We start from the raw sequence: 24,916 nt of genomic DNA on the forward strand, positions 1-24,916 counted from the left end.
AAGCTTTGAAATTCTCCCCCAAGAGGTGGTTATCGCACATGTTGTTGGAGTTCGCTTGGCGGCAAATAAATGAGCATTTTAGCGCCATTAGCCGCAGTAAACAAATCTTAGCCGCCGTCTTTGATCCTCCCCGCAAAAAGTTTCTTCGCATGAATATAAATTTTAACAAGCTTCACAGATGCCTCTTATGGCTTGCCAAGAAACGGCCCATCGAATATAGCCTCTGGACCTGAGGTTAATCATTCCTGATCTCTTAGGTCCTTGTGCTCTCCACAATGGCAAGTACCATTTGTCTCCGCGCCGCAACACATCGTCTGCTCACGACGCCCGTGAAGGAGCTCCCATTAATTGCAATTTACCTTGCGACTGCCTTTGCCGATTGTGGAAGCATTCTATCCACTCCTCAGACGCAGAAGAAACGCCCGGGAGAGTTTGACGCTTCATTGTTGGTGCAGAAAGTAAAGGCCCGTATCACAAGTCTACTACAGGATAAAACAGTTGAAGGACGATGGACGGCAGTCGTTCTTGTGAAGGCTATAATAGAAGCTGGACAGTGGGAGATCCTCCGGGGCTGTGAGACCTGGGTTCGCGCTCTCCTAGCTATTCTGGGGGTGTGTATTTTATCTTTGCTTTTTTCAAGCTCATCCAGGTGTTTTGTAAATCAAGGACTCTTGCTAATTAACAAGATACAGAGACCTGATCCGTTGTCGACAAAAAAGCTCTGCCTTATTACCTTGACACGCATATTCCAACTCGCTTATCCGTACCAAACGTTGGTGAGAGAAATAATAACACCGTCATTACCGACTTTTATCACGTCGTGTTTGAACCTGGTCTCTGTAAAACTGGCAGGTGTGCAAACGAGGCAACTGAAAAAGAATACGCCATTGCTTGAAACCGTAATGCATGTGTTTGTCGAATTACTCCCTCGCCATCCTACCATTTTTCGCCCATTCTCTTCTCAAATACATGGCTTAACCTTGTCCCTTATTGGGTCTTTTGCTCGTCCAGATTCATTATCAGATTCCAACGTATGTCTGGCAAAACAACTCTTCATTGCCCTACACCAATGTGCTCCGAAAAATACCGGTGGAGAAGAATGGCTTAAGGCTTGTAGATCTACAATATCCTCAATACATCAAACGAGCGATCACTTCTTTCGGGGTGTAGTAGAGCAGTGGGAATCTGTTGATGCCTCCTTACGGCAGAGCTCCAGGCCAAGGAACTATGACCTTCCGGTCGGGGATGATGGGCCAGATGCGCTTGGGCTACCTGGCTGGCATGGTATGTATGCTGGAGGCGAGAGGTTAGAAAACCTTTTGAAGTTACTCGTTGGATTCGTCTCCATGCCTACCAGCTCGACCGTTTCGATGCCGATAGGATCCATACTTGATTTGTCCAATCGCTTACTCTCTGTAACATACCCGTCGTTTGATGGCGAAGATTCCTCACAGAGTGGAACGGAATTGAACCCTGATATTACCCGTGAAGAAAGGGAGGGCCTTTGGGCTGAACTTCCTAAACTTCACATTGCGACCATGAATCTCCTACGCGTTATTGTCGAGAGATTTGGCCTAGGAAGTGTCGCAATTGCACAGAGTTGTCTTGATCAGACCCTTTGGATGTTTGAGGTAGAAAGAAGCAATACCAACGTGCGGACAGTTGCTTACCAAGTATTAAATGCTATCCTGCCCATAATTGGGCCCTCGATGACAAAGTCTGGCGTATTGTCCTTGGCATCACTTGTCCGATGTGGGTGTCAGGACGTTTTACCGTTCACAACAGACAGGGTGGTTGGCATTGATCAACCCCTCTCTGGCAAGGCAGTCTCGAGGCCGAATCCTACGACGGGCGATGTGGACTCTTTTCTGAGTCGAAATCCCACAACCACTAATTGCACGGAACATCCTTTCCCTAATCTAAAAGCTGCCGCTGCTGATCTCCTTCCGAGATTCCTTTCATATGTGCCAACAGAACACATACCCCCGAGTCTTCGCGCAGAAATTGACCGAACAGCAATCGTAACAAAAAACGAATCTTTCATGATGGCTAGTGTCCTTAATCCCGTCCCAAAGACGTCTAGCCGCCACAAAACACCTAGCATAATGCCGTTCCTAGCACGGAGCCACCCTGACAGGGCTGGGGTTGAAGCACTCCTAAGGCCAAGGATGCCAGTCCTGATGGGAACCGCAATATCAAGTATAATAGACTTGGAGGATGAAGTTGAATTTGAGCCTCAGCCAACGACCAAGTTCTCCACGTCGTCAAACGTGTTCCCTGAGGAACTCACCAGGCCAGTGAACAAGCGAGTTCTGGATGATGTTCAAATGACTGATCAGCAATCTGCACTGTCATCGGAGTCGCAAGGTTCTACGACTTCGCAAGCTAAACGAATTCGTGTCGAAGCGACGCAATCATTTAATCCGCCAACGCCGGTTGTCCCAGAACAACCAACAAACCTATCTGCACCTGTAGTCGAGGAGCTTTTGAGTGTTGATGAACGGAGGCCTGTCACTCCATCAATTCTTGCGAAGACCTGTCAATCCTTAACGACTGCACCGGACCGTGTAGTCATGCGAAATATTAGTTCGGATACAATGAGATCAGAGACTTCCGTCGCTTACGGAGCCGATCCCAGTGCCGTCATTGGTGTTGACGCTGGAGAAGGCGATGATGGATCTGATGATGAAATCCCTACGCTGAATATTGAACCGGATACCGACGGGGAAGATGAGGATGAATAATTTATCTGGCTGAACCGATCAGGTCTTGGAAGCCAGGGTATTTGTCTGCGGTCCACAATCAAGTCTAACTATCCATATAATGTGCGATATATAAAACCTGGGTGAGCGTTTTACGATATCTATCTAATGTAAAATATTGTCCCTTCATCGATACCCAAATATGAAAGATGGTCAGTCGGGTTGATGTCAAATACTTGTAATACCTGACATTGAGATAAATTGAGACGCCCGGCATATCCAAAACAGTCCAGGCCGCACCTCTATACGTATTTCATTGGCGTGTACTTTATCGAAATCTACAACAAGTGTATCCCAACATCCCGCCACGTCTCGCCACGCCACTGCTTAACCACTGCTTAACCACTGACGTTTCTAACATCACCAACTCTCACTCTCTACTTCAAATTTCAAGTTATGAATTGGGACTGACTGGAACCGGCTGGAGCAACCCACATCCCGCCCTTCGCGAAATCATCTGCTCCCAAGGGACCAATTTAAAAAAAATGCTCAGACTACAACAACAATAGGATTTGTTGACCTACGTAGCCTGTGTGAAGGTCGAAATGGGAGAAGCGGGACGATATACCTCGTAGTGAGGCCTTGAAACATGATTGCTGGAGCCGGGAGGAAGAAAAAAAGGAAAAGACTTGGAAGAAGGTTGGTTGGGCATGTTTGGACCTAGCTGCTAGTCGCGTGCATTGGGCCACCGAGGGAAGGGTGAAAGCAATGTAAACCTGGAGCATATGCTTTACGAACGGCTTCTGGACCCGATGTGGAAGATGGGCGTAGATCCGGTTCCTAGGCTGGAGGAAGCTGAAGCGGAACAGCTGGTGCCCACCACTCACCCCAGAAACCGAGTAGTCGGTGGTTTAGGATGGAGGAAAAGCACTCGATTCTTCTCGAGGTGCTTCTTCACATGCGCCAAGTGTGTAACCACTGGAAGCTTTGCCAAAATCGGCTCGGTAAACTTATGGAGATACTTGGAGCAACAAGCTTGATGAGGAGAACAATGTGTTCGTTTCATTCTGAAGACGCTTTTCAGAAAACCCACTGTATACTATTAAATAGGATTGGACTATTCTCAGCTATTTTGAACACGAGAACATGCAAACTCATGAACACATGAACATCATATTCAAATCATTGTGTATTCAAAATAAATAAATAAATAAATAAATAAAAAGTATAAAATTATTATTTTTATTTATTTTATTTATTTTTTTTTTTTTTAAAAAAGGCACTAAATATTCCTTTTCAAGTTATTGTGTGCAAACAAGGCTGCTTCAGCTTGGTTACATAATTCCTGTTTCAACTTGGTTTGTTTCCGCATTATCTCTGCAAGATTCTCTGGAGAGGGGAGAATTGCGGTCCAAATGCCATTATATCCGAAAATAATCAAGCTGCCATTTCATCGCTTTTGTCTGTTAACGAGGTATTGCTTCACGCTCGTCAAGTACACGCTCCAAGCAACCAAGGCTTACTTGCATTAGCACAATCATTCTAATGCAAGCGACCAACTACCTAATTTATGTACATTCATGTGCAGAAAGTGATGTGCATAGTTATATGCAGATTCAGGGAAACCTGATCTATCCAGTAGATATAGGTGCAAATGAAACCTCATTTCCTTTCACGTAAGGTTCAAGAATATAAATTGACAGGTGGGGATACACATGATTAAGTTTTTACGATAGATGTCTTGCCTCAATACTTGCAGACCAGACAATAAACAAGGGCAAGGGGGCGGGAATTCCAAATGGCCATCCATTTCCACTCCACCGCAGCATAATGAAATATAGCCATCCCGTTTCGCCAATATCATCTGGAGACAACCACCAAATACAAGTCCTCAATAAAACAACAAAGCAAGGGGGGAGAAAGGAGAAGAGGAGGACATTGATGGTAAGAGTAGCAAACCCCCGAAACACCTATTCACTTGCCGCACACCCCCTACCGGAATCATTTCACGCCTTCGGTGATCGAATTCAGTATGATTCATGCATACACAAAGGGGAATACAGTCCACAAAAGAGCATAAATTTGCAACCGTAAGGCAGGAGAAGGAAATACCCGGAACTGGGATAATCAATCGTGATGAGGAAACACACGGGGTATTATTGGAAAGGGAAAATTAAATTAAAGAAACATCAGGAGGAAGAAATCAATGGGTAGAGTTCGGAGAGAAAACAGAATGCACAACCGTCGTGCCAAATCTCAGTCGTGGTTGTTCTAAGGTTTTAAGAGTCTACTCAGTCTTAGTGTATGTGCATTATCTTTTGCAGGTAGGACTGGATGTTAAAATGGCCGAAATAAAAATGGGTGTTCTTCTCCCTTTGGGGCCTTCAGGATATGCGAGAAGATACTTTCGTCCACAAGGGTTTTATGGGCCAATCGAAATCAGCAGATTTGCAGGATATCAGTTGATAGGTGAGGGAATTCTAGAGAAGTACACTACCAATAGGCAAAAGAGAGAAGAGGAAGAGTGATTAGATATTCGAAACGGGAAATTATTAAACAATCGGTAAAACAAAAACAAAGAAATAATAACCAAGTACTTATTGCTGACGGCAGCCTGACGTACCAGTCTTCGCGTAAGATGTCCTGTCTTCTTCTCCGTGGGTAGATGTAGAATCTGTCCTATCTTCTAACCCCTGCCTTACTACCGGGCTTCTTATTCCATTGTTAGTTCTCTCTAGAGGCTGATTGCCGTTTTCCACATGATGATGGGGAGCTGTTTCGCCACTAGGTAATCTTGGATTGTTGGTAATAGTTCCGAATGGTGACGGCGGGACGGAAGACATGTTTTCATTGGCATTGGGACGCCATGACGCGAATAATCTCGAATTGTTCGTAGAATTTGACCCATTAAGACAGTTGAAAAGGCTGATGTCCGGTGACAAGGCAGGTGGGCCAGTTATGGAATTCGTTGATGGCACCGCTGGTGGCATAGAGGTCGGAGCGAAAGATGCAAGACCATTTGCAAGGTGGTGCAAAGAATATGGGAAGGGTCCCATTCCCATTGGCGGCTGAGGGGAAGGGTGATGATAAACCGCTGATCGTGCAGAGCTTTCTCTCAGTTCCCGCTCTCTGTTCTTTCTCGCCCATGCGGCCGGATCGTTCCGTTTGAGTCTCTCGTCGTCAAGTTCCTCCTGGACAGCCTTCTCTTCCTCTGGAGTCAACTTGTCACTATCCTCACGTTGGAAGGTTTCTGTAAGAGCAATCTTCCGTATGTTTGTCGTTTCAGAGAGAATCAAATCCAGAACAGAAGGGTCTTTCCCCTTAAATTCCGTTAGATCTCTTTGCTGAACGACCTTCGGCTTGAAAAGGTAGTCTTTGGAAAACTTGGAAGCCCACCGTACGGGGTTCATTTTATCAATAACACGATACGAAAGTTGAGTTTTGAAAACAGCTTTGTTGTGCATAATATCCTCAAAGGTCCCACCCGCAAGAAAGCGATATACGAATACTGGTTTACGTTGACCAAGCCTGTATGCGCGTCCAACGGCTTGCTCCTCCCAGGTAGGATTGAACTGGAAGTCGAAAATTATAACACGATTTGCTCCCGGGATATTGAGACCCAACCCCCCCGCTCTAGTTGAGATTAGGTAGACCTGTGTGTACGAACCTGAATTGAAGTTCTTTGTAGATATCTGTCGCGTTGCAATGGGAGTTTTCCCATCTAGACGGGAATAAGTTCGACCTGCCTGCCTTAAGACGTGTTCGAGATAATTAAGCGTCGGGATTGAATGTGAAAATAACAGAACTTTATCACCAACTGCGATGGATAGTTCAATGATTTTATCCGCAATCTGAGCACGATAAGACAGTTCGAGACATTGCAAATCCAGGTCAGTGGCAAAAACCTTCTCTAAGCTCGTGAGCATTTCGGGAGAGTGGACCTGGGATATGGGGGCATCCCCTGGCATTTCACAATCGGAATCAATGGAGGCCCAATTTGATGCGGAATTTTGAACACCTTTGCTTCGATCTCGAAGCTTCTCCATAAAGCACGCCGGATGATTGCAGAGTAGAGACAAAATAGACAACCAGTCCCAAAGCCTTGGATTTCTCATAGCCTCCTTATCCGATGCGAGGGCATCGATATAAGCATTGTATGCTTGCTCCTGAAAGGTAGTTAACGGAACGGTGATTACAAACTCAACTTTGGGTGGAAGTGACCCTTTCAAGACAGAAATATCCGCCCTATTCAGTTTTGGATCGATGTCTTTCTTTAGAACTTGCAGTTTCTTCAGGGAGTTACGGCGTTCCCATTGCGAACTGTCTGCATAAAGTCCTTCCTCGATTGGCTCAATATACTTCGCTTTGAACTGGACAAACTCCCCAAGATATCCGGGTGCAATCCAATCTATCATTGCATAATACTCCCTTAGATTGTTGGCGAGAGGAGATCCTGTCAGCGCGATGCGGCTTTTTGATACGAACGTCCCACAAGCTTCAGCAACTCCAGCTTTTCTATTTTTCAGCTTGTGAGCCTCATCCGCAACAATGATTCTTGGACCTTCAAGAAGATGTTTTCGCACTCTGCCATGAGCTTGATCGTCAAGAACCGGTGGGCGATTTTTCCTTGCTTTGTTGAGAATTAATGCTCTGAAAATGTCATAGCTCATTAGCAAAATACCACCCTCCTTATACCAAGCTGCAATCCCATCCAGCCGTTCCTCAAGTTGAAGAGTAGGTAAAATTTTTCGGAATGGTCCAAGGTTGCGACTGGTTTTAGGGTCGTCGCCGGGTGTCCACATTAGAAGTTCATCCCACCAATTTTCAATCAAAGAGGAAGGACATAAAACAAGGGTACGAGAAAGTCGGAGGTTTTCGGGAACCTGGATCCTCAATTTAGGGTCATCTGAAGCTGCTGCGTTTGCGATAGTTATCAAAAGAGATATGCTGCTATATATCAGCCGCCATCCATTAAACAAATCCACTGGCACTTACACCTGCATAGTCTTCCCCAGTCCCATCGTGTGAGCTAAAAGACAGCCCTGATGCTTTTCATCCTTAATCAACTCTCGCCACATGAATTGAATTCCGCTCAATTGATGCGGTTTTACACGAGCGCCAATGTGACTGTGAAGGTATATTACTGGATCGTCGAAGCTAACAGCCTGTCGCTCTGGATCACTGTTGCTTATACCTGTCCCCTGAAGTTTGCGGGCAAGCCTTTTCCGCTGTTGTTCCTGGAGCTCAACACGGCGCTGAGCATTTCTCTGTGTGTCCATCGCCTCTTGGCTCTCCTTGACTGCTTTTTTTCGCCTTTTATGTGGAGTATGGTGTTCCTCAGGTTCTGAGGTGGGAGAATGCTCTTCAAAATCCAAATCCCCACTTTGCTCATCTGCGGATAGCTTGGAGGAAGTGAGGCGTTCAGATCCAACTTCTTTGATTGAAGATATGGGAGGTGGTTGCCCAGGTGGCTCCTTTGTTACCTCGTCCTTCTTATCTAGAAGCGTCTTCAGAGCCTCGCAAAGATGAGGGTGGAAAACACCAAAACTGGTCTGGTCGTTAAGAGTGTTCCCAATACATGTTTTTGGAATCCCTCGCATGGCCGATACCATTTTACATTCATGCCAAGCAACATAGAGCACAGCAGCCCTCAAGTATAGGGCGTGTTTTTGACTAGTTTGTAGAGGGTGCCGTTTTGATAGTAGTCCACGCAACGCTCTCTGGAAACATTTTCTCGCTCGTCCAAAGTTAGTAGACCTGATTAACTCATATAATTCACGATGCTCCTCCCGAGGAATTGCCCAGACTAGTTTCCTCAACAGAAGACCACGATCAAGCCGCTTCTCTACCACTGACCAATCTGTCTCTGCTATTTCTTCAATATCTGGGGAGGCGGGAAGCCGTAAGCTAGAAGTGTTTTCCTTTTTCTTTCTAATCCGAGTGAATTCGCTAAGTAGCTTCGATCGTGGAGAAGGTGAGAGCTTGGTATTAATATCATTAACAGGGTTAACAGGGTTTAGTGGCGGTGTGTGGACCTCGAAATTGGGTTCCGATGCTTCATCAGAGCTCTTAGTTAGATCCACTACCTCAATAGGGCCTGTGGGGCGTTGTTTTTGTATTTGGCGTAATTGCGCGGGTGAAGTCGAAGTTGTTAAACGATTCGGTTCAGGAGAACATTGGTGAAGAATCTTGGATTCTGGAAGGGAAGGGTTTTTCTGACGTCTTTTTCGAAAAGTCTTTGGTGATATAATGTCATCCTCGCTCTCTGACACTTTTTCTGAGATTTGAGTGGTGATATCATCAACTGAGACAATGAAATCATTAATGTTGTCGATAGTTTTGTCCTCCCCCTCTGAGCTCAACCACTCCTCATCCTCAGGAATGCAGGGCTTCGGAAGCTTCCCTGTCTTTGGAGAAAAAGGTGGTGGTTTTGGAGGACATGAATCAAGTTCCAAAATCGATATTTTCCATTTTTCAACTTCCCTATTGAAAACGGTTTCTTCCATGGAGTGACACTGCTGCTGTACATCGTGTGCTTTTGACCACGGTGTGCCTTTTATTGCCTTTCGAAGTGATTTCAAACGGCGTTCTAAATGGGTAATTGTCTTCCCTGCAGATTTAACATCGCTATGTTTTGAATTTCGTTGTCTGGAAGACAGCCAGAGTTGTTGTGCTTTTGTTTGTTGAATTGGAAGCTTATGATTGTGCCACTTTTGTGAAAACGAATCAATGCAACCATCGATTATACTGTCAATTTCTGCAATAGACAGCTTTTTCATCTCTTTCTTTGAGGCGTCTATCTCCTTTTTTTCAAGTTCTATTTCCCTCCAGGTCTCAGAATCATAGCCATTTTCAGAACCTGATTCGCCATATAATGGCAAGCCTTGATCCTCCCCAGCTGGGTACTTTGTGAGCAGATAATCCAATTCATCCCGTCTCTGGCTGAGTTGTGGCCAAGCAATTATGTCCTCCTTTGTGACTTTAACGGCCCCTTCATTCTGTGAGAATAGTGTGAAATATTGAGGTTCACCCTTAGGTATGATTTTTGCGCTATATGGAAATCTGGCAACGGCATCATTTCCCTCTTTAGTTTCTACTGCACGGGGTTCTTCTAGAAAGTAATGCTGAACACGTTTATTCACAAAACGCTTCTGTCCAATTGGACATTTTGCCCCTTCAAGTACAAACGATTCGTCATCGCTATCTTCCATGTCATTGTAGAAGACGTCGGAGAGAGTTACCTTTCTTGGTCCAATATACTGGTAAGGCTGCTTGAATCCAGGCTTCTCCTGCCGGGCGCCTGGACCAGAGGTCGTTGGTTTGCTGAGCAACAACTTGCGACGTTTACTGCCGCTACTATCAATGACATAATGTTCGTTCGGGCGAACCTTCGACGAAGAACTACCAGCGGGTAAAATGACCTCAATCTGACCTTGCTCCTCTGAAGTGGCATTCCTTTCCCGGACCCGAGCATTCGCATTGCCATGCGTTGAAGTTTTAGGAATAGTTAAAGGAGAATGGACCGGCAAAGGAGAGTTCAGCGGCACACTTGGGCTCTCCAGCGGCAAAACAAATCCGAGAGCATTCTGGGGTGTAGTTGCCGTAAGATGAGGATCGCCAACGCGAAATGGCTGAATGTGTTCAGCGTACCTTCGTGATCGTTGTTGCAAATATTGAACTGCCCGGAATATCGTAGAGCGCTGTCCAAGCGACCTCAACCCCAGATCTTGCGCCAGGGTCGCCTTATCTACCTCTGTCAATAGAACTTCTCCAGTAACATCATTCTCTCTGAGGGTAGCTTCGAGAGTTTTGGGATCTGGGCGAGGGAGTGAAGAACGAGCCCACGGTGCAGATGAATGACAGAGGTAATTAATAACTTGATCAATTGACCATTCAAAGGGATCATCATCTTCGAAAACTTCCATGGCGCGCTATTGCTCAGGATATCAGTGTTGAATCGACAAGAAATATTGAAAAGAAATATCGAAAAGCTGGGCAAATGGAGGAAGAGAAAGTTTAACAGTAAACTAACTCCTAGCAGAAAGAAAAAAGGAATAAAAGAATAAAAAGAATAACAAAGAAGTATTATCCCATGAGTAGTAAATCAATACAAGCTTTGGTTAAGCTGTATCAGAATGCAAGGAGAAGGAACCACATAGCAGCAAAAGAAAGTGATAGAATGAAGCTCAAGACAAGGGCACACATTCTTAGGTAGCCAAGCGCTCAGAGCACAAGCCAACAATCAAGGTATGTATCTTACTTCAAAAGAGTGTCAGGAGTGAGTCAGGTAGTTAAGGGGATATTCACTCCATGGATGAACGGCAGCCAGCAACTAGTTGCCTTGATCACTCAGGACTCTGTGATAGTTGGCAGTTGAGTTGATGCGGTTGAATTGTTGAAGCCAGAGATGTGGTAGTTTTTACAGCACAACGTCAAACGTTTGGTAAACAACTGTGGGCGGTGAGGAGGAAGGGGCAGGGATATAGTGGGCAGAATTCTGCTGCTCTGATTGGTCTCACAATTTCTAAGGTATTGCTGACGTGATCAGCGCAGCTAACTAACTAAGTTAGTCAGTTAGTTAACTAACTAGTTAGCTATTAGCATCCATTATCAGATCCTGGATGCCCCGCGATCAACCGCTATGGGTAGATTTCCAATCCCCTGCACTACAGAATTCATATTCACAACGCTCTCCCTCATTTATTCCATGTTTGAATACAGACAGGCAGATAGAGCTCATCCTATTGTTTATTCATACTGCGCTCATTTCTCATCCAATGGACAGTTCAGTCTATGCTAATTACCCCCCACCACTGACTGCGGAGCAGCATGATTACCTAGTTTCCGCTGTTAAAACATGGGCTTTGCATCATGGGCTCTGTGTCAAACCCTCTCCAGCCTTTATTGGGAGACATTTGGATCCTCAAGGCGTCTTAGCAACCAATGCGCCAGTCACTCTTTTCCCGAGCCCTTACCCCAGGGCTTGCTTTAATCATGCGACTACAATCCAGAGAGCATACAACGAGCTATACGCGAGAATAAGCACGGATGAATCATGGCTTGGGGAAATTATTCAAGAGTAAGACTACTACTGCTTAATTCTGTAGTGATTAAGAAATAAAATTTGTAAAAGAGTTGTGTTTTGTTTCTCTTTCTCTGCCATTAGATTTCGCATTTCGCATTTGTTAATTCCTCTACGGTTGTATGGTTACTGAAATATTGCGACAGACTTATTGACGTAGATGACTTCGTCGCAAATCTCTGGAAGGTCCACCTCAGTGTAAAAACTGAAGGATATGTCCAACCACTTTCCCTAGGTCTTTTCCGATCCGATTATATCGCCCATAGACCCGTAGGCGCAACAGAATCATCTCTAAGACAGGTGGAGTTCAACACCATTTCCTCCTCTTTTGGAGGCCTCTCAGCTCTCGTAACTGCATTGCACACGGATCTCTTGTCATCTCCACCAGGAAATCCTGTCACGTATCCGCCTCATCCAATTTTAAATGACCACAAACCGCCAGAGAATAGCGCCGTCACATCGTTAGCAAGTGGTTTCGCAGCCGCACACGAAGCATATGGCGCATCAAAATCGGAATCCCCACTACCCCTCTGTATTCTCTTCATCGTTCAAGCCGGCGAACGAAACCTGTTTGACCAACTAGAACTTTCCACCCAGCTCACAAAATTCCGCAAAATTCCCGTCTTCCGGCTTGTGACATCAGACATCCAAAAGCTAACCTCCATCCCTGCTGCCAACCCCTCCAGGCCCCTGATATACAGCCCTCCCCATGCGCCATCCAACCAATTCGAAGTAACTACAGTGTATCTGCGCAGCTTCTACGGGCCAGGCGACTACCCCAATGAATCAGCGTGGGCTGCGCGAACACACTTGGAGCGATCTGCCGCCATAAAATGCCCTTCAGTCCTCAGCCAGCTCTCCGGCTGCAAGAAGGTGCAACAAGTCCTTGCCGACCCCAACGCCCCCACCGACCATCTCACCCATTTCCTCCCAAACACCTCCTCTGAAATCATTAAAAAGATCCGTGCAACCTTTGCCCCGCAATATGACCTCTCGGCATCTGGCCGCGGTCGCGAACTGGCCCTAGATCCCTCAACAGCTGCAAACCACGTCCTGAAACCGCAGCGTGAGGGCGGCGGGAACAACATTTACCGTGATGCGATTCCGCGATTCCTGCGCTCCATGCCGGAGAAGGATTGGAAGGGGTGGATTCTTATGGAGCTGATTCAGCCGCCTGATGCGGCGAAGAATATGATGCTGCGCAGTGATGGGGAGGTAATCAGTGGTCATGTTATTAGTGAGTTGGGCATATTTGGTGCGGTTCTTTGGAAGGATGATGGGGAAATTTTGCACAATGAGCAGGGTGGTTGGCTGTTGAGGACAAAGGGGAGGGAAATTGATGAGGGGGGTGTTGCAGCAGGATTTTCGTCGTTGGATAGCCTTGTACTTGTTTGAAATCATTGTCTATTCCTTCCCTATCCGAAAATAGATGATTGATGTGGAAGTTGTGGGTATACAGGGAGAGAATGCGGATGTTTCTTTTGATATAGACAACAAAGATATAATGCCCTCCCTTTTTCGGGCTTATTATGATTGACTTTCAGAAGTAGACTTCAGAATAATGATCAATGTGCTTGATTTAGATTATCAAAGCCCCATACTAATAGAAATGAGAGACTATTGTTCGAACCAAACTTGAAAATTCAGATAGAACTACCTAAAATAAAAAGATAAGAAACACAAAAACAACATGCCTGGGTAATCAGGATCCTCCAGGTAGCGTGGTAAGCTCGAAAAATCCTTAGGAAATCAATCCTGCTGGATTAAATTCTGTCCGTTCATAGCATTGCAGGAAACCCTCGGAAGCAAAACCAAAACAAAACTGATAACAGAACTGAAATTAAACTTGAGGGACCATAGAAACAGAAGAAGAACGCAGAGAGAAACAGAACCATGGAATGTATTGTGAACAAACATTTCATAATACGTGATAACTTCTGATCCGTAGAAATATCCCTGGATAGACTTTTCTCATTTACAAAACATTCGAGGAGAAGATAACTACCTTTGTCCAGTAGGAACAAAAGCTTAGCTCTTTAAAGAAAAAAAAAACTTGGGTATCAGAAATAGCAGAATGCAGGAAGTCTGTTGGGATATGTAAAAGTTCCCTTTGAGCAAGATTTTCCTGGTTTTGGACTCCAAAAATAGAGAGAAGAAATATATCGGTACCACGCCCGTCAAGCACAGTCGAAGTTTCCAAGATTGTAAAATTCAGAATAAAAAAGAGCAGGCCAAACTGGAGTTTTGTTAGAGATCTGATTGCTCCCCCAAATAAAGCTGCCGGGAGAAAGTCGGCTTGATTGCTCGAATTAATTTCCGGAAACGTGGGTAATGGGAGAGTAAGTCCAAAAAAAAAAAAAAAAAAAAAAAAAGATGGATGGATGACAGCTGTCTTATTTCTTTGAAATAAGACCAAAGACTAGATATCCTTAATGAAATTCTCTGGGCCGCAATCCGCTTGTTCCTATTCATACCATCTTGACTTTGCATTCACATTTCACTCTGCAAGAATTCTTCAAAAGAACTAAACTGAGGGTTGTCTTCTCCTAGGCGGTCAAAGGGGTTATTGCGTTGCATGATAACGTCTGTGTCAGTGTTCAGTCGATGATTCGAATTCTGGCGTATTGAAAACGGTCCAGAGCCGTTGAATCTGTGAAACCCTTCATCCGTCTGTCTTTGATTGATTAGAGTAGATGGGTTATCCTGAGTAGACGGGATATCCTGCCCAGGAGCATTTTGTTCAAATGGAATTTGCGATGAGCTAAAAACTTGCTGCGGTGTTGTTGATGGGTTCGACAGGAACTGAGTATTTGATAAGGTTGTTTGCATCATCGAAAGGGGCCATTGTTGTTGTTGCTGTTGCTCCTGTTGCTGATTTATTGAACCCGTAGCATGCAGATTATAGCTTAATACACTTATGGCGGTTGACGGGAACGATTGATGTAGGCGCTGGCCATGTCCTGGATGATAAGTATTTTGGTTCCAAGAGGCAAGCAGATTAGCCTGAGAGTTGAAATGATCGGCGGAGCCAACATCGGTCCCCAAGGATGGCAACCCGTTGTTCTTGGAACCACACCCGAATCCCGTTCCCGGAGTGATAAAGTTGCTTGGGAGCCCTGGAGCAGTTGAAATCTCCAGGTCTCCAAATCCCATTCCTCCCCAGGAATTATTAGAAGAATTGAAACCGCTCGATATATTGGCTTGATCAGCCCAGGTAGTCTGATCACTTTGAGCGGTGGTCCCTTGGACAGCAGATTCCTGGAACGGACTGAGGAGTCTAGGAGGTCCAACTCCTTGGTCGCTGTCGTGTTGTTGAAGATCGTTGGAACCAACCAGATTTGAATTTTCCTGTTCGCCCATTCCTTGCGTCTGTTGGGCTTCTGTTTCTGGAGGATAGTTGCTCGGTTCGGGAGCATCTCCTCGCCTCTCCCCTCGGGTTTCTCTAAACCAGGAAGGAGGTAGCATTTCCAAGGGCAGCTGGCGCCAGTCGTCGACTTTAGAGTTGGCAACTTTTTCTAAAAGTTGACCATGTACGGCCAGCGCCTCTGCCAGCCTAGCACTTGGGATGTGAAATTGTTGATCGACGAGAAAATAATCACATTGGTAGTAGATTGGCGGTGCGTCAGCTAGGTTTTTGGCTCGAAGGCACATTGGCACAGCTCTACGCCCATTTATTGGTTGATCAAAGTAAACCACGTCCATTGTCGTATTGAATGACACCTGTAGAGAGATAGGTGGTCAAAAAGCAGACGGACATGCATAAGTAATCTAAAGTAGAGGGCTGAGGCTTACCTGGTCCTGGCTCAACTTGTCTACCCGTTCTATCTCCGTCCTTGTCACTCCGCCGCGCCGGTTTGTCCAACATGACAGACCAAGAGGCGCACGAGCTTCCCGTTCCCGCCGCATATTGAGCGAATTGTCACTTGGAAGAACGGTCTTCGCGACTGTCATTCGAGCCTTGATGTCCCGATATGTCAATCGGGAGTCCAATCTCATCCAGTACTCAAGCTGCCAGCCCATCGGGCGCGCTGATATATAGCGCGGCAGAAACGGAAAGGCACGAATTACTGCCCCATCGTAATCATTCACCTCCTGACCATTCTCGATCATATTGGGAATTGGTGTTGTTGGACGCTGATTCGGAGGATCCAGCTGGAACAACAGGGGCGGGAGACTGCCGTTGTCATATTCGCAATTCGCAGGGTGGTAACAAGTATGATTGGCATCTGGAGGAAATGTGTCTATATATACAGAAGTATTAGGGATAAAGTTCACAGAAAGGAAAGAGAAAAAATTCACTCACGGCGGCAGTGTAACACTGAAGATGCAGGGGCTGTTATCATATTAGCACATGCATAAATTTATGAGAAACATATCAACAAACCTGGGATTACAGCTGGAATTGAGGCTAACTGATTTTGTTCTGATTCAGCCATCCTTCCTTCCATAATCTTAGGACAGCTTTAAACTCATGAAAAGATTATGCAATAAGCAGCCTATCTCTGATTGTTTGTTTGTATGTCGTGATGATCAAACAGAGAGAATGTTACAAGGTGTGGTATTAGCATCAATAGTAAGAAATCTGACTTCAACAGGTGTTATAGACATCAGTTTGTATAGAGGAGTTTCTTGTAGGTGGAAAAAAGTCAGGTGATAGCAAAACTGCTGCAGAGAGAAGGCCGTTGAGCCAGATAGAAAGTAGGGAGAACTAACAAGAGTGTTGATCGTGAGATGAGAAGAACATGAAGAGAAAAGGACGGAAAGGAGAGGATAAACACAAGTATACAGCAGACATCGAAACTCCTAATCCGCAGCGGCGAGTTACGAAAATTCACCGACCGTATTGCACAAAGAAGCAGAAGCATTAAGGAGACAACGAAAGGCAACAAGGGTGGAAATATACTAGATACCCCCATCTCTAATCGAAGAAACTCCGAGGAGCAAGTTGGGCAAAGGCAGGAGAGTAGCTGGTATATGCAGGGACATCGAATCAACTATTCGTTAACAATACGCATTATGTCGATAGCCAGCCTCTCATCGCCTCCTAAATTCTATCCCCATAGTTCCTCACTATCTGAGCAGGGGCATTACTGTGGTATAGAATGGAGGTTACCGGATAATCTTCCTCACCCTTCAAAGAGCGGTAACGCCCGTATGGTAAAGAAAATTCTTGGTGCCATAATGAGCGCAAGCACAGCCATGTGCCACTTCGATAGGCACGAAAAAGACTTTAACTTTTTTAACCCCAGCCGAATTAGTCTTCATTCTGCGATTATGCTGGCACAATCAACTTACAGACTGAAAGATATTGGCCAGAGTCTAAGACGTGAACTTCTGGACTCCTCACAACCCCGTCCACTCCAGAACTTCAAAAACATGGCCATGGAGTTAGAGCCTCAAGGCAAATACATGTAATTGTGTCGTAAACTTATATTGGCCATATTCTCACCGTCAATGTTCTATAACGGATGCTGTGAACAGATTTTGATAGGGCCGTCGATATTGTATGAGGTTGGATGCGAACTCGCCAACGACGACCTTGGGATCAACCGAGGAACCCGCCAACCTTAACCTTATTTTAACGACACCTAAACCATAACCTCTCCATCCCACGATCCTGACAACACGTAAAGAGTCCAACTCCTAATTTCAGATGTTCTTACGCTGTAAAATAGGAACCAGTATCCCTGATTTAACAACAATATTTTGTAATAGTCGGCAGCTTGTGGTACCACCAAAGTCTCTAATGTTTTAAGAACCAGCATCCCCCTGAATTCTCGCTCACCCAGACTTTCTGCGGCGTCTTTGAGTCCCTCATGTTCAGCAAGGCATATAAAATTATGACAAGGACCCAAACCATCTGCAGTGAAAGCGTTCCACGATTTGATATCCTGTGAACTGGTATCCCCAGTCAGCTCCATCTTAACCATTTGCGAGTCGGCTCAGTTGGGAGCCAACGGCATATTGTTCCAAGAAATACCCAACTACCTCAATATTAAAGTATCTCACTTCTTAAAGGTTTGAATACATGAACTGAACATCTGTGTGAAAAAGGATTTACATTGCTATGAATTAAGCTACCTAACAGCACTGACACACTTTGTATCAACTACGGAAGGTAGGTACATACAATCTACGATCATGACCAGCAGAAACAAGGTCAAATCTGAATCACATACTTTCTTTCACCCCAAACCCCAACCCCCTCCACCCCCACACCGAAAAAAAAAAAAAAAAAAAAGAAAAGAAAAGAAAAAAGAAAAGAAAAGAAAAAAAGAAAAAAGAAAAAAGGAGAGGCCAAGCAAGCAACACTAACTAGGTACACAGAATTATAAAGCTACGCATCCGTCACCAACACATACCTCACAATGCAGCGATTCCATTCGAGACCGGCAAATAGCACAATAATTTGAGAACAGGACCATTGTTCTAAACCATCCAACAGTCCTAGAAGGTATTTTCCTCATGAAAGCCCTCCAGCTGCTTGCAATACTCAAGGTCGAGGTCATATTCCCGATGATATTTTAATCCTCTCAGCATTATCTCATACACAATCGGACTTTCGCTTTTTTCATTGAAACTCAGATGAGGTGTAGGGGGTGGGCCAGCAAGGGAAGGAAATAACTCCCAACCCACATTGTCAAATCCTCCCTCCATATCAAATTCCCCCTCGAAATATATGATGTATTTATCCACTCGAGAATTGACTGCCTCAATTTTTCGCATTGCCTCAGACATTTCAAGGTACCATAGGTAGTTGACGTCCATATTCCACGGATTCCATGGACAAGGCAAAGTGGGAACTAGGATTGGTGTTGCCTGCTCTTCTTTTATAGCCTCTTTAGTTTTGGTTTCATTAGCTGTGGCTTCTTTGAATGCAGCATTTTTGGCTTTGATTTTTTTGACTCTGGCTTTTTCGAGTCCGGCTTTTTCAAATCTGATGTTTTTGGGTATGGCGCCTTTGCCTCTGGCTTGCTTTAATCTGGTTTCTTTTGGTCTATCTTTGAAATTGGCATCCTCGTGTCTGCCGTTTTCCAATCTGTCTTTTTCAGATCCCTTTTCTCTTGGTAACTCTTCTAGTAGGTTTTCTGCAGCTGGCTCTCTAACATTGGCTGTTTGGCAGTGAGAATCTTCTCCCAGTGATACGATGAGAGGCACGTTCAAAGTTTCGAGGACCCCGGCCTCTGCACAGGCCTCGTTTTCCTTTTCAGCCTGTACGTTGCTCTCTTGACCTTCTCCAGATCCTTCATTTCCATCTTCAGATGCGTCTGTCATTCCCGTATCTTCATCTTGTTTTTGAACAACATTCGGCATATTCTGGCTACCGCCACTATGTGTTCTATTGACGCTGTTCTCGAAGATGATGTGACCCTCGTGCATTGGCTTCTGAGAAATGTTTGTACGAGCATGGTCCTCATCAAACACATTAATCACGATATAGTTTGTTTCTCTAGGAAGCATATCATGGTTATATTCATTTCCGTTTTGGTTGACTTGGGGTTCTTCTCTTGGATAAGGTAATTGTTGGATCGCGTTATGGAGTTGATCGTTAGTCTCTGGCGCGGTATCATCAATCGTTGCAGAATATTGATCATAGGGCGTATCAGGATGCTGACTATGAGACACTCGGGGATGTGGGCCATCAGGCATACCTGAGAGCTGGTTATGGGTACCTGCAATCTGTTGCCCATAGCGCATATCTTGGAGCTGGGCATAGGCCGTTATTGCAGGCTGTTGATTATAGGACATATCAGGAAACTTACGATGATTCATTGCAGGATGTTTATCATAAAACATTTCATGAGGCTGGTTATGGGCCATTGTAGGCTGTGAATCATAGCCCAGTCGTCGGAGCACGTCCCCAAGTTGCTCATCAGTCATTTCGAAGGGTTGATAGTCGAGTATTTCAGGCTGTTGATTATACGGCATATCAGAAAGGTGGATATGAGTTACTGGAGGTGGTTGTTGGCCGTAATGCACTCCTGACAGCTGGCAATTGGCGATTGAAAGCTGTTGGTCATAGTGCGCTGTTGGGGACTGGTTATGGATCGCTGTGAGCTGGTGGCCATAGGGCATTCCTTGGAACTGGTTATGGGTCAGAGTGGAGTGTTGAACATGGCTTTCGTAGACGGCCTGTCCTAGATATTGAAGTTGCTCTGGCGAATATGTTTGAGGTGTTAGTGCCATAGAAGGCTGTTGCAGACGGACTTCCACCAGATTAGGCTGCGTCATGATGGAATTGTTCATCCCGATTTCCTGCTGTCTTGGTCGACGCTGTGACATCATGCCGTTTTGCTCCATGGTTGCCAATTGTTCAATCAGTTGTTGCTGTTCTATAGCGAAAGTACGTAGGCGTTGACCATATGCCTCGGGAACGGGGATTCTCCCGCCAGCTTCACCCAGTGCTGGATTGATTAGTCCAGGCGTCAACCCACGAGTGGAATTCACTGCCGGATCAATGCCTTTCTTTCGCAATTTCTGGTCGATTTCTGCCGCAGTCTCCTGAGTTTTTTTATTTCCAGTTCCCCAGGACAAAATGTGGAATGCCTGGCGAAATCTGACGCTACGCTGTTGCAGTGCATTGTTGGATATGCGCAACTTCGGGTTCATACGTTTGGTGATATCTTCCAGGAGGATCCGCCTATCAAGGCGCATCCATGCCTCAACTCGAAATTCTTCAACATTCGTAGAAATTCTGTCTGGCAGAATTTCCAAGGCGCGCAGGTTTGAGTCCCCTTCCCAGGGCGATGGCTTTGTGGGTAGTTGGATATGTGCTCTCACTTGGGGAGCGGTCGGTCTGAAAACGTATAGGATGCCGGGAAGGTTATCAACAGACCATTCTGTCTGACCAGGCATAGGGTCGGTGATATTGTGCACATCGGATCGTGCAGCAGCACTGTGCTGGCGTGGTACTAAATTAAACTGTCAGATTTTCCTGTGCAAAACACATGTATCAGAGTATTCACCTTTGAGTTTTGACGCCATTTTCTTTTCGTTACCGTCGACCAGCGGTGGTAACTCGTTTTTCTATTAATTGGTAAATTGGATTCAAGACCTGCTTGCTGGTCCGCAATTGCTGATATGAAATTGAGAGTGGTATATGTCGAGGGTCTATCTCGAAGCCCCGCTTCAAGATTAAGGGGTAGTGAGTGGAAAGAATACCAGATTCTTCTTATCTAAACGGGGGCAAAAAAAAAAGTTCTTGCTAGCAAGGAGAAAGAAAGAAAAGGAATTGTACGAACTTCGAACCGGAGATAGAAAGGTAAGTTCAAGAAAAGGATGAAAGGGATGTAGAAGGGATGAGAAAAGAAAAAGAGTTCCCTTTCGTCTCAGACGAAAGTGCACGACATGCGAGCCCCAGCTCCCTTACAATGGATCAGTGAAGATGGCTCAATACATGGGTTACGTAGCATTCTGGATAGGATATTGACCCCTTTAGGACTCTATTCACAGGCATAGGTGGTTCTAGATGCCGTGTGGGTGAAGAGCATAGCATCTAGATTCACTTACACTCTCGACCAAAACTCGATCCAACTGAAAGGCATTGCTAAGCATTGCTAATAAACACGGAATGCATAGGAAATTCTTTTCATTAGTAGTACCTGAACATTAGTAATAGCTGTAGCATTTCGTCAATTTCATGAAAAATATCAACTTTAACGACCTGATGTGCTCCAATAGGGAAATCAATGCCCCTTTTCCCAGGAACCTTACCGCTCCCACATTCACGTCCCAAAAAAAGCGTAACCTCGGAACCAGTGTTACTGCCGTAAAAGCCATAATGCCATGCCGTTTAAGTTCTTTCATATCTTTTTCTTATGAATGACGCTGATGAATACACGGACATGTCACTTCAAGCTGTGATGGTTTTGTCGCTTATCGCGGTTAATGATCTGGGTTCAGAGCTTCGTAGACCGGTCTAGATGGGAGGAGGCTGGGCGTTTAACTATATCTCCATGGATTATTTGGGCAACCACCAAACTAAGAACAAACCCATCCAGAAAGCTCCAATGCTCCAATTGAATACTGTCCCACACCAGTTATCGCTGGCTCTTATCATCTAGAGGTAACTCGTGATTCCTACAGAAATAAATGACAGCTGCACCAGGGCAAGGAGCTACAATGGCCACCAAGGAACCCCCCGCTAAACCATCGGAAACCTTGATTCCTTCCAAAAGGAAAACCACAGACAGTTCCGCCTCTGACAACGGCCTCCCCATAAATTTCACATCCCGCAAACCTCCCTGGTCCTATCTCAAGCTTCAGTTGTATGTAAAATTCACACCCCCACCCAAAAGCTGCCTCATGGGGAGAAAAAACTATATAAAAATATCACCAACACTAATCCCGCACAGAATCACTCAGCCCTCTCCCCCATCATCCTCACCCTCAACCCCCTTAGACGAAATAACAGCACGCACATACCTAACCACCGCCCTCTCCCAATTCCTCGGCATCTCCGGCACATCCATCTCAATCGACATCCTTAAAATCGAAAACTCCACAGGACAAAAAAATAATAATAACATAGTATGGATTCGCGTCCCCCGCGACGACGCAGCGGCTGTGGTAGCAGCTGTTAGTTCGTGGATTGGAAACGGGAGTCAGGTTGGGAGTAGTGTTTCTTGGAGAGTTCGGGCGAAGGGTAGTTTCCTGGGTGCGTTGATAGGTGGGACGGGGAGGGAATTGTTTGCACCTTGAGGGGCAAGGGATGATGGTTATTCTTCCCCCCCCCCAAAACATCTCCCAATGGCGTAGGCGCCAAAGATAAATCAATTTACATGACGGAACGGAGGCTATTAGAAGGTCGCCGATGTCTTAAATGGACCATCGCTTTGGATCCACTGACATCATGTCAAATTCCGGCCGGTGCGGTATATCGGGCTCGTTGCTTCTTCAGTCAATGCGTGCCAGTAAATGCACAATATCACGGGGTGCGAAGGGCCGAAGGACCATGAAACACAGCCGGGGTCTAAACCACAGGCTATCGAAACGAATGTTTTCACGGCGGTGAAAATTGGTTTGGCAATGATAATAATACACTTCGGAGAAATCTGTCGCTTCAAAAGTGTGCGATATAACTACCCGTCAATTGCTAACGTACTTCGACCCACGTATATCTCACAAAAGTGAGTTAATCATTTTACAATGTGAAGAACATAGGGAACATCTCCCCATCGATTTCCCCTTCTCTTGTCACATTCCCTCTTTGTGTATTTTGCAAATCATGGTTCATATTTCAGCTGTGTATGTGATATCAAGCTCGGCGTCTTCTTGGCAGGACAGTTAAGCTCTTAAAATCTGCGGTTCAGGGTTGGCTTGGTGCTTGTCGGTTCACAGCCATCGAGCTGCGAGTCGAGTTTTATTAAACTTGGGCAGCGCCTTCATTCATTTTTCCATTAGCCCAATCTCCCCCGGGAGGCTTGGGATGCTTCTCCCAACTCATTCTCTAAGTCATCAATATTGTCACGAGGGATGGAAAACCCTCATCTAAGCATGGGCGATTGGTTTAGTGGTATAATACCCCCTTAGCATTGTTGGTTGCTCTCGCATTACCCCACCAGCGTGGGGGTGGTCCAGGGTTCGATTCCCTGATCGTCCAAGTTTTATGTTTTTTTTTTTTTTTTTTTTTTTTTTTTTTTTTTTTTTTTTTTTTTTTTTTTTTCGTCTCTTGTGGTCCCTTTTTCTTTTAGGGAGATAATTGATTTACCCTTTGTGTTGCCGCTAGCTAGGAGGCCGTATAATTTATTCACTTTTGAAATGTGATTTTGAGCGGCTTGTTGCTTCTTCGATTTAGATTGGAGATACGGAGTACATTGGAGCTCGTTATGGAAGCGTTGTACGAGAGGTGGTTGAGACAAAATATAGATATGTCTCTTGGAGTTCAAGACACTTTGACAGTGCTGCATATCTAAGAGATAACTACTAGTTATGCCATTAACCTGTTACTCTAAATACAATTCGTTTCGTTTCGCTCCGCAAACCATTGGGAAATCTGGGGAATGCCCGGTGGTCTACGATGAAAATATCTAATTGCCTGCGGGATACGCCATTAACTACCTAGGTACGTCCATCCACAACAACAATACATATTGTAGTCATCGTTTCCCCAACAGCTAAACTATGAACGAACCCCGAAATTTTCATTGTTCAACGGCCAAGCGCCATGCAGAAAGCTTAAACCGATCGGATTATCTCCGGCCCGCAACACGGGGACCGGGGACCGCACAGGAGGGCGCTTCGGAACAGGCGGGAAGTTCTTATTGGCTTCAATCGCCGATGCCGCTGAGGTAAGAAGCGTGGGGCAGGTGATGGAGCTTGTTTCCCTGCTCTTGCGGGCGCCGGCCCGCCGATTGAACCGAGCATATGTTGGGGTCAAAGGGCAGAGTGGGAGGAGAGAGGTTGCCGCCTGCCTGAGGAAGGAGTACCTCAAGGTCACTAACTATAGTTAACTATAACTATGTAACTTAGTTTCTATGTATTAGATAAGTTATGGGGTGAAGAGGCCCGTTGACTTCCTTTCATCTCCCCTTCTTGCACCTTCATACGGCTTGCAACCATCTCTCCCAAAAGAGTTCGTAAGCTCCGTCGAACGGCTATCTATCTAGATATCAACGAGAACGGTTCCTATACTTAACCTCCCGGCTGCGTTGTTTGAACCCACCGTCACACCAGTGACCAAGAAGCCTTGATCTAAACACGTACTTTCTATCCCTTACCATCGCTCACAATGGCAGCTATTAGTCGATCAATGGCCAGCTTGAGAGCTCTACCGCGTCTCCAATCGACCCGGTCCTTTGCAACCTCCCGACACCTCCGTGCTGCTGCTGCTGTGAAGCCGTTTTTCTCCAGTGAGCCAACTGGCCCGCAGGTTAACACCGCCATTCCAGGCCTAAAGAATCAACAAGCAACTGCGGAACTGGGAGAGGTCTTCGACGTTAGAAGCATAAACATGATGGCAAATTATGACAGCAGCATTGGTAACTAGTAAGTTGGGAATGCCCAAAATCCGGAGACGCTGGGAATGGATGATTTTTTTAACCTATGCTTCCACACGTAGCATTGCGGATCTTGATGGCAATATGCTGCTGGATGTGTAAGTTCATAATGCTCCCCCTTTTATTGATGCGTT

General features: G+C 45.5%; 9 protein-coding genes and 1 non-coding gene across 10 annotated transcripts in view; 6 read left to right on the forward strand and 4 right to left on the reverse strand.

Moving 5' to 3' along the window:
* Nucleotides 1-275: 275 nt before the first annotated feature.
* Nucleotides 276-2,744, forward strand: PAAG_00460 (hypothetical protein; the record flags this gene model as incomplete). The annotated part of the gene is made up of 2 exons (XM_015844024.1): nt 276-611; nt 693-2,744. 2 exons carry the CDS (start codon nt 276-278, stop codon nt 2,742-2,744), a joined length of 2,388 nt encoding a protein of 795 aa, XP_015700359.1.
* A 2,555-nt stretch (nt 2,745-5,299) lies between these two features.
* Nucleotides 5,300-10,627, reverse strand: PAAG_00461 (hypothetical protein; the record flags this gene model as incomplete). The annotated part of the gene is made up of 2 exons (XM_015844025.1): nt 5,300-7,649; nt 7,698-10,627. 2 exons carry the CDS (start codon nt 10,625-10,627, stop codon nt 5,300-5,302), a joined length of 5,280 nt encoding a protein of 1,759 aa, XP_015700360.1.
* Nucleotides 10,628-11,479: 852 nt separating this feature from the next.
* Nucleotides 11,480-13,179, forward strand: PAAG_00462 (glutathione synthetase; the record flags this gene model as incomplete). The annotated part of the gene is made up of 2 exons (XM_002797877.1): nt 11,480-11,781; nt 11,931-13,179. 2 exons carry the CDS (start codon nt 11,480-11,482, stop codon nt 13,177-13,179), a joined length of 1,551 nt encoding a protein of 516 aa, XP_002797923.1.
* Nucleotides 13,180-14,274: 1,095 nt separating this feature from the next.
* Nucleotides 14,275-16,220, reverse strand: PAAG_00463 (hypothetical protein; the record flags this gene model as incomplete). Its single annotated transcript, XM_002797878.1, has 3 exons — nt 14,275-15,504; nt 15,577-16,025; nt 16,169-16,220. The coding sequence occupies 3 exons, from the start codon at nt 16,218-16,220 to the stop codon at nt 14,275-14,277; spliced, it is 1,731 nt and encodes a 576-aa protein (XP_002797924.1).
* Nucleotides 16,221-16,800: 580 nt separating this feature from the next.
* PAAG_11110 (hypothetical protein) lies at nt 16,801-17,199 on the forward strand (the record flags this gene model as incomplete). Its single annotated transcript, XM_015846815.1, has 1 exon — nt 16,801-17,199. One exon carries the CDS (start codon nt 16,801-16,803, stop codon nt 17,197-17,199), a length of 399 nt encoding a protein of 132 aa, XP_015703619.1.
* A 173-nt stretch (nt 17,200-17,372) lies between these two features.
* On the reverse strand, nt 17,373-17,714 carry PAAG_00464 (hypothetical protein; the record flags this gene model as incomplete). The annotated part of the gene is made up of 1 exon (XM_015844026.1): nt 17,373-17,714. The coding sequence occupies one exon, from the start codon at nt 17,712-17,714 to the stop codon at nt 17,373-17,375; it is 342 nt and encodes a 113-aa protein (XP_015700361.1).
* A 517-nt stretch (nt 17,715-18,231) lies between these two features.
* Nucleotides 18,232-20,769, reverse strand: PAAG_00465 (hypothetical protein; the record flags this gene model as incomplete). Its single annotated transcript, XM_015844027.1, has 2 exons — nt 18,232-20,696; nt 20,751-20,769. 2 exons carry the CDS (start codon nt 20,767-20,769, stop codon nt 18,232-18,234), a joined length of 2,484 nt encoding a protein of 827 aa, XP_015700362.1.
* Nucleotides 20,770-21,906: 1,137 nt separating this feature from the next.
* On the forward strand, nt 21,907-22,485 carry PAAG_00466 (hypothetical protein; the record flags this gene model as incomplete). The annotated part of the gene is made up of 2 exons (XM_002797881.1): nt 21,907-22,052; nt 22,140-22,485. The coding sequence occupies 2 exons, from the start codon at nt 21,907-21,909 to the stop codon at nt 22,483-22,485; spliced, it is 492 nt and encodes a 163-aa protein (XP_002797927.1).
* Nucleotides 22,486-23,282: 797 nt separating this feature from the next.
* PAAG_11111 lies at nt 23,283-23,386 on the forward strand. The gene has a single exon. It is a non-coding gene; the product is annotated as a tRNA-Ala (tRNA).
* A 1,128-nt stretch (nt 23,387-24,514) lies between these two features.
* Nucleotides 24,515-24,916, forward strand: part of PAAG_00468 (4-aminobutyrate aminotransferase) — a gene marked incomplete at both ends in the record, with an annotated part of 1,783 nt that continues 1,381 nt past the window's right edge. Inside the window, 2 exons of the mRNA XM_015844028.1 lie at nt 24,515-24,771; nt 24,845-24,880. Coding sequence (XP_015700363.1) covers nt 24,515-24,771; nt 24,845-24,880 — 293 coding nt within the window. The remainder of the gene's footprint in view (nt 24,772-24,844; nt 24,881-24,916) is intronic.

This window comes from Paracoccidioides lutzii, assembly GCF_000150705.2.
Source record: "Paracoccidioides lutzii Pb01 unplaced genomic scaffold supercont2.1, whole genome shotgun sequence".
In the NCBI taxonomy this organism is placed as follows: Eukaryota; Fungi; Ascomycota; class Eurotiomycetes; order Onygenales; family Ajellomycetaceae; genus Paracoccidioides; species Paracoccidioides lutzii.